General features: G+C 53.5%; 1 protein-coding gene across 1 annotated transcript in view; it reads left to right on the forward strand.

Annotated features, from left to right (window-relative positions):
• Positions 1 to 10176, forward strand: part of LOC8064416 (FHA domain-containing protein FHA2) — a 44667-nt gene extending 34491 nt beyond the window's left edge. Inside the window, exon 3 of the mRNA XM_002449406.2 lies at positions 9755 to 10176. Within this exon, the coding sequence (XP_002449451.1) occupies positions 9755 to 9964 (210 nt within the window). The 3' untranslated portion in view covers positions 9965 to 10176. The remainder of the gene's footprint in view (positions 1 to 9754) is intronic.

Raw genomic sequence — 10508 nt, forward strand, 5'->3', positions numbered from 1 at the left:
GGACGGCCGAGAGGACGAGGGCGGCGGTCAAACCTTCCTGGCGAAGCTTCTTCAGGGCGTCGAGGAGAGGGTCGAGCCGAGGCTGATGAGCTTGGACGACGCCGTACGTCCAGTCCGCTGGGCGCTCCAAAATCAGACGGCCCGAGTAGGAAGGTAGGAGGTTGTCGTCGTTCCGCAGGTAGAACCATTGGGAGTCCCAACCGGCGTGGTTGGTCGACAACCCTACCGGGATGTACTCCCGCGGCCGGTCCGTCTTCCCCGTCTTCTGCACCAGATTGAGGCAACCCGCTCGCACGGGTTTCCTCACGCCCGTGGTTCCGGTGGAGGCGTGAAACAGCTCGCCCCTGTAGAGGTGGAGCCACAGCTCCCAGTGCGGCATCATCCCTAGGAAGCCCTCTCACACGGCGGCGAAGACCGCCGCCACGGTGATGGCGTTCGGAGAGAAGTGCTGCAGCTCCACCCCATAATGGAAGCAGAGGGCCCGCATGAAGCGGCTTGGAGGCGCGCCCAGACCGTGGCGGTGAAACTTGGCGAACGACACCACGTAGCCCTCGGGTGGCTGAGGCGCCCTGTGGCTCGCTGGCGGCGCGATCCACTCTGGCGACGACAGCGAGGTGCGGCGGCGCAGCAGTCCCTCCTTCTCGAGCTCTAACAGCCGGCGCTCCGTCATCGACGACGGGCGCCAGTCATCGGCGGCGACGAGTCTTACAGGCATCACGGCTAACGGGACGGTGGGTTCGCTACGTCTCGAGGGGGCGTGTGCGCGTGAGATGACGAGAAAGCAAAGGCGGCAAAGGAACGAGAGCGAGAAGGCGGAAGGGAGAGGAACGACGGTGACGCGACGACATATTTATAGGCAGCTGTCCGCCAACGGACAGATCCGAGAAGTAAGGTAACTCACCCCATAAATGCGCCGCCTGACAGCTCTCTCTCTCTCTCCTCACAGGCCGGACTCTCCGAATTCCTCGCCGATACGGTGTCGTAACGTCATCCGCCTAAAAAGACGCGCCCAACGGGCAGAAAGGCGAACCGCCACGACCGTTTCCTTCCCTCGTAAGCCAAGGGACATAACCGCAAAAGTCTCGAGAGGTCGATGGCTGGCCCGCCGAAAGGGTTCGACAGCCGATCTCGAGCGCCAGAGTCAGGGATCCCCAGCGAGCGGTCGAAGATCGAGGCCCGCCTCGAGGACTCGCTGGTGATGTTCAAGGTAGGGTCGAGACAGTCGAGAGGAATCCCCCCGAAGGGAGGCATCGAGCCGCTGGACTCTATCGAATGAGACCAGTATCCCCGACCACGTCGACCCTGCTTTATGAGGACGCCTCCGGGCTACAGCTGACCCCCTCGAAAGGGACACAGGTTCTCACTTGGACTACTCGCTAGGAGCTCAATTTGGGATGGAAGACGCTCGCTCTATCGAGAGTACGTCGAAACCCCCGGGCAAAAACGAGCCAGTCAGAACCTTCCACCACTGGTGTCGAAAGCGTTTCTGCAAATTAGATAACATAACCCTCGAAGGAGTCAAAAACTCCTCCGAGGGCTCGGGGGCTACCCCCGCGGGGTCGCTCGCGCGCCCCCACGAAAATTCGACCATAAATCAAAACCTCCATTCGAGCGCTAGCGCTCAAATGGAGGCTCGGGGGCTACTGTCGAGGGTATCGGCAAGGGGTACCCTCAGTGATGCGCATTATGAGATTGCCCGTACGAAGGTCGAGAGCCTTAATTCGACGCTCTAATCTTACGTATGCGCTGCCATCGACGATCGCAGCCTCGAAGACGGAAATAGCGTCGAGCGAATCGGTTCAGGACTCGAGCGACGACTGCCATCGATGACGGAAGCGGGCTCGAGCGAACCAAGAGGTGTCGGGCGCAAGGACACTGTCCGCCGCCCGACGCGCGCACGCGAGCCGGAGCATTAAATGCACCTGACGCTTCCCCACCTAACACACAGGTCATGGGAGGCGTGATAGGGAGCAAGCTTCCGTCCCATCGTTCTTTTTGCAGCCTTCCCACCGAACGACCCAGGGCGTGTCAGGACGCAGGAAACAAGGATGGAACGTCTAATCGGGACCCCCTCGAGACACCCAAGGTCAGCGCTCCAGATACCAGCATATTACACGGCGTCCGACCCTCGACCAAACAGGGCCCCTTCCCAGGAACAAGTTGGGCGTCGACTGACTTCATCACAGCTACCCCGTCGGGTCCGCCACCATACCGTACGAGCGTGCGACTTCAGAACCGGCACAAGGCGGCTGGCAGGGCAGAACACAGGAGCACGCGTAATCATCACCGAGCTATCAAGATGGGACGGCTCGAGGCCATGCCGTACGGAAACCTCGAGTAGGTCAGCGCTCCATGCGGCTATCGATCCCTACTCTAACATCTATGCATGTACCCTGTGTCTCTCCTTGGAGCTATAAAAGGAGGAACTCAGGAATAGAAGAGAGGGACATCACCATACAAGAACACACACATACGTAGTAGAGCTACACACTTCATACCACGCTTGTATTCGCCCCTGTACAAGCACTTAGGTGCAAGATAATACAAACTCTCTCCCCCCGCTGGACGTAGGGCCTTCTCTTGCCCGAAGTGTTTTCTTGCATCACCATCCGGAAAGGGGAGCACGCATACAAATTTACTCGTTGGTGTGACCCCCCGGGGAATAAAACACCGACAATGAACGTCGCCGCCTCGGCCTTTGCTTCAACTTCGACGAAAAATATAGCCGTGGTGACAACAAGGTGTGCAAGCGCCTCTTCCTCTTGGACTGCGCGGAGGACGATGACGACAGAGAGGACGCAGCAGCTGCAGGGGAGGCGTTGGGGTAGACTGAGTCCCCGGTCTTCTCCCTCCACACTGTCGCTGGCGTACCCGTCGATGACACGATCCAGATCACCGTGTCCGTCGGCGCTACGTCCCTACTCGCCCTACTCGACAGCGGATCCACGCACAGCTTCATTAGCGAGGACGCGGCCCGACGCACGAGGCTGCCCATCGAGGACTGGCCGCGCATGACAGCGACGATCGCCAACGGCGAATGGGTGGCCTGTCCGGGCGTCATCCGACACGCGCAGTTCTCCATCGATGCCACCTCTTTCGCCACCGATCTCTTTGTGATGCCCCTTGCAGGATATGATCTCGTGTTGGGCACCAGGTGGCTGGGCACGCTAGGGCCACTCGTGTGGGACTTCGCCACCCGGTCCGTCTCCTTTCAGCAGCAGGGAAGCACCATCTGCTGGACGGGGGCGCCATCACCGACAACTCTACGCCGCCGGACTATCGCAGCGGCCAGTGGGATGCTCCTGGATGAGCTCCTGGCCGGCTATGGGGACATCTTCACCGAGCCCATGGGACTGCCACCCCAGCACACCCGTGACCACTCCATCGTCCTCAAGGCCGGCTCCGCCCCAGTCGCCGTTCGGCCGTACCGGTACCCAGCAGCCCAGAAGGACGAGTTGGAAGGCCAGTGCGCAGCCATGCTCGTGCAGGGCGTCATTCGACGCAGCGACTCGCCCTTCTCGTCGCTGGTCCTCCTCGTCAAGAAAGCTGATGGTGCGTGGCGATTTTGCGTCGACTACTACGCCCTCAACTCCCTCACGGTCAAGGACGCGTTCTCGATCCCTGTCGTCGACGAACTCCTGGACGAACTCCACGGCGCGCACTTCTTCACCAAGCTGGACCCGCGTTCCGGCTACCACCAGGTGCGGATGCGCCCCGACGACGTTCACAAGACGGCGTTCCGCACCCATGATGGCCTCTACGAATTTCTGGTCATGCCGTTCGGGTTGTGCAACGCTCCGGCCACGTTCCAGGCGCTGATGAACGACATACTGCGCTCCTACCTCCGCCGGTTCGTCCTAGTATTTTTTGACGACATCTTGATCTACAGCACTTCATGGGCGGACCATCTTCGCCACCTCCGCGTCGTCTTCGCCCTACTCCGCCAGCGCCGCTTGTTCGTGAAGCGGTCCAAGTGCTCCTTCGGCGTCGACTCCGTCGCGTACCTCGGCCACATCATCTCGGCATCGGACGTCGCCATAGATCCCACCAAGATCCAGGCCATCCACGACTGGCCGCGCCCACGTTCCGCGGCGCTATGCGCGGCTTCCTCGGGCTGGCCGACTACTACAGGAAGTTCGTCCACAACTACAGCGCCATCGCAGCTCCCCTCACGGCTCTCCTCAAAAAGGAGGGATTCGCGTGGAACACGGACGCCGAGACAGCCTTCGGCGCTCTCAAGGCCGCCGTGACGTCGGCACCAGTCTTGGCCTTGCCGGACTTCACCAAATCCTTCATCGTCGAGTGCGACGCCTCCACGTGTGGCTTCGGGGCGGTCCTGCTCCAGGAGGGACACCCCATCGCCTATTTCAGCAGGCCGGTGGCGCCACGGCACCGCTCCCTCGCCGCCTACTAGCGGGAGCTCATAGGCTTGGTGCTCGCGGTGCGGCACTGGAGGCCATACTTGTGGGGCAGGCGCTTCCTAGTGAAGATGGACCACCACGGTCTCAAGTTTCTACTCGATTAGCGCCTCGCCACCATTCCGCAGCACCACTGGGTCGGGAAGCTCCTCGGCTTCGACTTTTCCGTCGAATACAAGTTAGGGGCGTCCAACGTCGTGGTCGACGCGCTCTCCCGCCGCGACTACAACGACGACAGCACGGGCGGTCTCCGTGCGGTTTTGGCGCCGCGCTTCGACTTCGTCGACCGGCTGCGCCACGCTCAAGCTCTCGACCCCGCCTTGGTGGCGATCCACGACAAGGCCCTGGACCATGGTTGATGGCATGCTGCTCTACGAGGGGCGCCTCTACATACCTCCGTCATCTCGGCGTTACAGGAGAGCATCGCGTTGGTGCACGAAGACGGCCATGGGGGCGTCCAGCGTACCCTGCACCGCCTTCGTCGTGACTTTCATTTTCCCAATATGTGTCGTTTGGTGCAGGACTTCGTGCGTGCATGCATCACTTGTCAGCGGTACAAATCAGAGCTCCTCAACCCCGCTGGTCTCTTGATGCCGCTGCCCATTCCCATGCGTCACTTGTGGGCGGATATCGGCCTGGACTTCATCGAGGCGCTTCCTCGGGTCAACGGCAAGTCAGTGATCCTCTCCGTCGTGGACCGTTTCAGCAAGTACTGCCACTTCATCACCCTCGCCCACCCGTACATCGCCGAGTCCGTGGCCCAGGCGTTCTTCACCGACATTGCTCGTCTCCACGGCGTGCCACAATCCATGGTGTTCACATCGACGTTCTGGTGGGAGCTCATGCGTCTCATCGGGACCAAGCAGTGCATGTCTTCGGCGTTCCATCCGCAGACCGACGGGCAGACGGAGGCCGCCAACCGCGTCATCGTCATGTACCTTCGCTGCTTCACCGGCGACCGTCCTCGACAATGGCTTCGTTGGCTGCCGTGGGCTGAGTACGTTTACAACACCGCCTACCAGTCGTCGCTTCGGGAGACGCCATTCCGTGTGGTGTATGGGTGTGACCCGCCGTCCATCCGCTCGTATGAGCCGGGCGAGACGCGCGTCGCGGCGTTCGCCCGCGACATGGAGGAGCGCGAGGCGTTTCTCGCGGATGTTCGCCATCGGCTCGAACAGGCGCAAGCTGTACAGCGCCGGCACTACGACAAGCGCCACCGTCCGGTTTCGTATGCAGCGGGTGACTGGGCGTTCCTGCGCAGCGGCCCCCGTCCTCCCTGTCCCAGTCCTTGGCCGGCAAACTCAAGGCTCGCTATCTGGGCCCGTATCGAGTTGTGCAGCTCATCAATGAGGCCGCTGTTCGTCTTGAGCTGCCCCCGCAGGCTCGCATTCATGACGTATTTCATGTAAGCACTGTCAAGAAGTTTCTTGGCACGCCTCCGGCTGTTCCTCCCCCGCTGCCCGATATCCACCATGGCGTGGTGGTCCCTGAACCGGAACGGGTCCAGCAGGCTCGGCTGGCGCGCGGCGTCCGCCAGGTGTTGGTTCACTGGCGCGGTGAACCGGCTTCTTCGGCTACCTGGGAAGACCTCGATGACTTCCGTGACAGGTATCCGGCGTTTCAGCTTGAGGACGAGCTGGATCTTGAGGCGGGGAGAGATGTCATGCGGGGCCAACACTACGGCCGTCGCCGGCGAGCCCGGGACATCAGGAGAACCGCGGTCCGTGCTGCTGGTAATGCGCAGGAGGCAGGCAGCGTGCAGGAGGCAGGCAGGGTTGAGATTAGTGGCTAGTTGGCAGGACCATAAGTTTAGGAGGGTTTATTTCTATAATTAGTTATTTCCAAAAGGTTGTTGCTTAGGTTGTTGGCCGCCGGCCTATTTATCTTGTAACCAGGAACTGTTTGGGATTAAGCAATCTATTATCAAAAATCTATCTCTCTCCCCCGTTCACCTAAGCCTACGGCGGAGGGGCAAACCTCGCCGGAGAAGATGGATTGCGACTACGAACTACGTAGTCGGGGTCGTGCTATCTTAGGGTTTGAGGCCCTTAACAGTCTGGCACCTGAAATATTTGCGGCGGATCAATATTTTCCTTTGAAAGAACAAATTAACCAGTAAGCTGACATGGTGATACCAAAAGAAATTAGCAAACTCTTACACCTGGGATATTTGCCCATGAAGACGTTACTGGCACCTCAAAACATAAAGGTTATTTTCTAATAGTTTTGTAGTCTACATGATACATTATATATGAACAATTACAAATCGCAGATGTGAAACCATGCTAAGCACTATTGTATGTATTTTCAGAAAATACTCCTGATTATATTCAAGTCTCATATGATTGTTGTATAGTGCTCTTGTAGACGTACCTGTAAAAGGAAATTAAGATTCTTATCAGCTATCATAGATATTGAGTTGCATGCACCAACCAGTTCAACCCAAAAGCTTAAGTCACGTGGAGGCTCCCTCAGGCCTCAGACGTGGAATAGGAGCGAGCAACAATTATTTTATTTAATTGCGCTAACCAGGTTTCGAACTCGAGACCTCTGGCTCTGATACCATATTGAGTTGCATGCACCAACCAATTCAACCCAAAAGCTTAAGCTGATGGAGAGAGGTGAGCAATTCACTTATATTCCAACAATAGATGAAAAATCCTAAACTGCATAAATTTCTTCGTGTAAACATTAATGCAACTTAGGGAGTGAAAATTAAAGCTCACCAGTGAACTCCAAATTTCTAAAATATTGATCTGATTGGCATTATTTCTCCTCAAGTCTAATAGTTTGTACATCTTTTGATCTGTGATTAAGCTCAAGCAACTACCATGTAATCTGATAGCATGTATCTCAGTGCCTTGCGCAATTAAATGAAAAATACATTTTTTCATCTCTCCCATTAAATATGCGATGTGCTTCTCACATTACCAAAAGTTCATAATAAGGTAAACCCAAAAGAATGAAAAAGGCTCCACATCATAATTTTTCATCCCTCCAGATTTGTATGAGATGAATAGGAGTCTTCTTGCCATGCAATGATTTGATAAAATGCATCATAATGGCAACTGCAAAATTACTGAAAGAACATAGAAGTATAGCACTTATTTTGTTTGCCCTGAAAAGACATTTGAAAAGCATTGCAGTGGACTGTGCCTACAAACCATGGAATTGTAATAGACTGGTGGCATATGAGTGTTCCTACCTTGTGATCATAATTGTGTGCTAGGAATGATTACTTTCACTTCAAAAGAGTCCTGCCACTGCATGCCCCTATTAGCTAAACATCTAGGAAAAAAATGTCTGGAATGGTTTCTATGCAGAACACCACCCTCAATGTCATTCCTCATAATTTAGTGCATAAAAAAATGATAATCACTGCATTAAAACAGAGATTAAAGATTTCTGCACAGAACACCACCCTCAATGCCATTTCTCATAATTTAGTGCATAAAAAAATGATAAATCACCGCATCAGAACAGAGATTCTCCTCTAATTCCAACATCAACTATTGAAGTATGGTTAGCTCAACAACTAACAAATTAATGCATTCACAATTGTCCATGTAATTCATAAACAGTCCAAATCATGGTTCAAGTAAGACTGAACAAATCTTCTGAACAATAACATACTGCTAGAGTGCAACAAATCTTCATCCAGAAGGAAGATAATGAATTAGAATACGTATTGCTTTAAAAAAAGAATTAGAATATGTGAGCACAAAAGAATAAAATTTGACACACCCAGATCAGCTCAACTCACCTTCTCACCATGTGCATTGCCTCCATCTCCCACAGCGTCTCCCAGTTCCAGAACGTGCAACCATAACCAAGTCAGATCCTAGAAAACATGAACCCGGAACAGGAACAAACGTACCCGGTGGCCTCTCTTCTTAGAAAACAACAACAAATTGAACCGAATTGGTAGGAGGAATGAACCTGAGTCTGAGTAGTAGACATCAGCGAAGTGCTAGATGGAGTCGGGAGTGGATGGCGCGGAGCAGCGGGTAAGTGGGAACTAACCTCAGGGGTCGGATTGGCAGCCGGCGACTCCAAGCGGCCAGTGGGCTTCTCTGGCCGGATGGCGGCTCCACAGCCTGGGGCAGGGAGGAGGGCGACCGAGGCACTGCTCTGGGAAGATTACTCACCCAAATGAATTATTGAGACTTCAAAGGTTGAGGAATCAAGGCAACTCGTAGAGTGAAACAACTGTAGACTGAATCTCGAAACAACAAACTCGCAGAGATGGGTGACTGCTGACGGCGCTAGATAGCAGGGAGTGCACCACAGGGGCGCTGGAGGGTGGCGACGTCGCTTCTGGCCGGCCAAGGTGCGGGCAAAGTTCGACACATGGCCAGGCTGTGCCGGGGCGCTGAGGTGCTGGAGCAGGCCATGCTGCAGCGGCACTTGGGGAGATGGAGATCGGCTAAGCATCCTCCATGTTGTGTGCATCATCTTTGACCGACCTTCCCCTGCGCACTTGGCATCGCTGGCCGCAGCGGTTTGGATCCGATACCACTCTGTAGGGCGAGCGGAGCGAGGCGATCGTGTAACAGCGCCGGGGAGCGGATGTGTCGAAGAAGGGTACGACAGTTGTGGGATGGACACTTTGGGCGGCAGTGATTGTAGGGAGGCACGGTTGACGGGTGGAGACAGAGGGGCGTCGCACGTGATAATCTGGGGCGGGTACAGGCGGGCAGGTAGCAAGCCTCCTCGGTGAAAATAGTTCGGGCAGAGGCGCTCTCTTCTCCACCGAACACAGGTGTTTTAGGTGTCGGGAAATGTTTTGGAGCCCATAGTTAACCAAATCTATACGCGTTAGATGTATATCCAAGGAAGGAGATCTAAGGTGGGTACGATAGTTTTAGGTAACAAATATTTTCTAATTTGTCCGCTCCTTTATAGTATAGAATAGAGTTTACTGGTAATTTCCACTATGTTCAGCATTTGTTCGCTCCTTTAACAATGTTTTTCTTTCACAATAAATCAGTGAACAGTACTTTCAGCCATAGCTTATTAGCCAAGTGAACATGCTACGCTTGGTCTTTTTTTTTAATCAAAATGTGGTTGTTGTAATCTTCTAGAAGCCGGTAGTTGCCACCTTATTTTTCCAATACTAATAGGTAGGTCTGGCACAGCCAGTGGCTCATGATCAAGGACCATTTGGTGCCTTCCTGTTTCCTATTCTCTTCTTGACAGTTTCTTGTTGCAATTATTGTGTAAAACTTCCTGTGGCTTACGTCCTAACCAGATTTCCTGTAGTTTGCTCTATTTTAGCATTTCTTTCATGTTTGTTATATCCTGTTTATTTATAACAAATATTTCTCTTGTATTAGATGTTTGATAAGTACGGCAATATGTGGCACCACAGCAGGGTGCGAAAATATCTGACATCTGAAGACTTTCCGGAGACTGAAACTGATTTCAGACCATGGCATGGACTTGTATTGCTGCTAAGAAAGTACCCTGAGCATTTTGTGATCAACATTAGGAAAGGTGGGGGCTTGAGCACTGAGTTTGTCTCTTTGGTCTCACTACAATCTTGATAATTTCTCAAACATTACTCCAAGGGTGTTGCTGTATAGCTTGGAGTATTCTTTTTGCTACCTTTGTAAAAAAAATAGTTAGAGGGTAAAAGGAGTTGAGCTTTTATTTTCCTTTTGTCTGCATTTTGGTCAAGACATCGGTTGTGGAGAATATTACCTCAGCGAATTGACAAAACACAGAGTTTAATGATTATTGATTTAGTCGTGCTATATTTCGTGATCTGTATGCTGGAATGTGGAGGCTAGGTATGGTGCCGTGCTACTTCGGTGGCCAACTTGTTGATAGGTTTGTGTGATGCCCTAGGGCATCAGCAATGTACTCCCTCTGTCCGACGCTGTACAGTGTATTTTACTTTGGAAAAGGTTTCCAATCCGTAGAATGTAAATCGTAGCCAAGTTAAATTGTATATATGCTTTGACTCTCAAATAGTTTTAGATTTTTTAGCAACTGGCACTTTATTATAAGAAATTAATTTTTAGAATATACTTGTTGATAGGTTTGTGTGGAGGGAAAATGTGGCTAATTTATGAGTGCCTTAGGAAA

This window comes from Sorghum bicolor, chromosome 5 (genome assembly GCF_000003195.3).
Source record: "Sorghum bicolor cultivar BTx623 chromosome 5, Sorghum_bicolor_NCBIv3, whole genome shotgun sequence".
NCBI classification, from domain to species: domain Eukaryota; kingdom Viridiplantae; phylum Streptophyta; class Magnoliopsida; order Poales; family Poaceae; genus Sorghum; species Sorghum bicolor.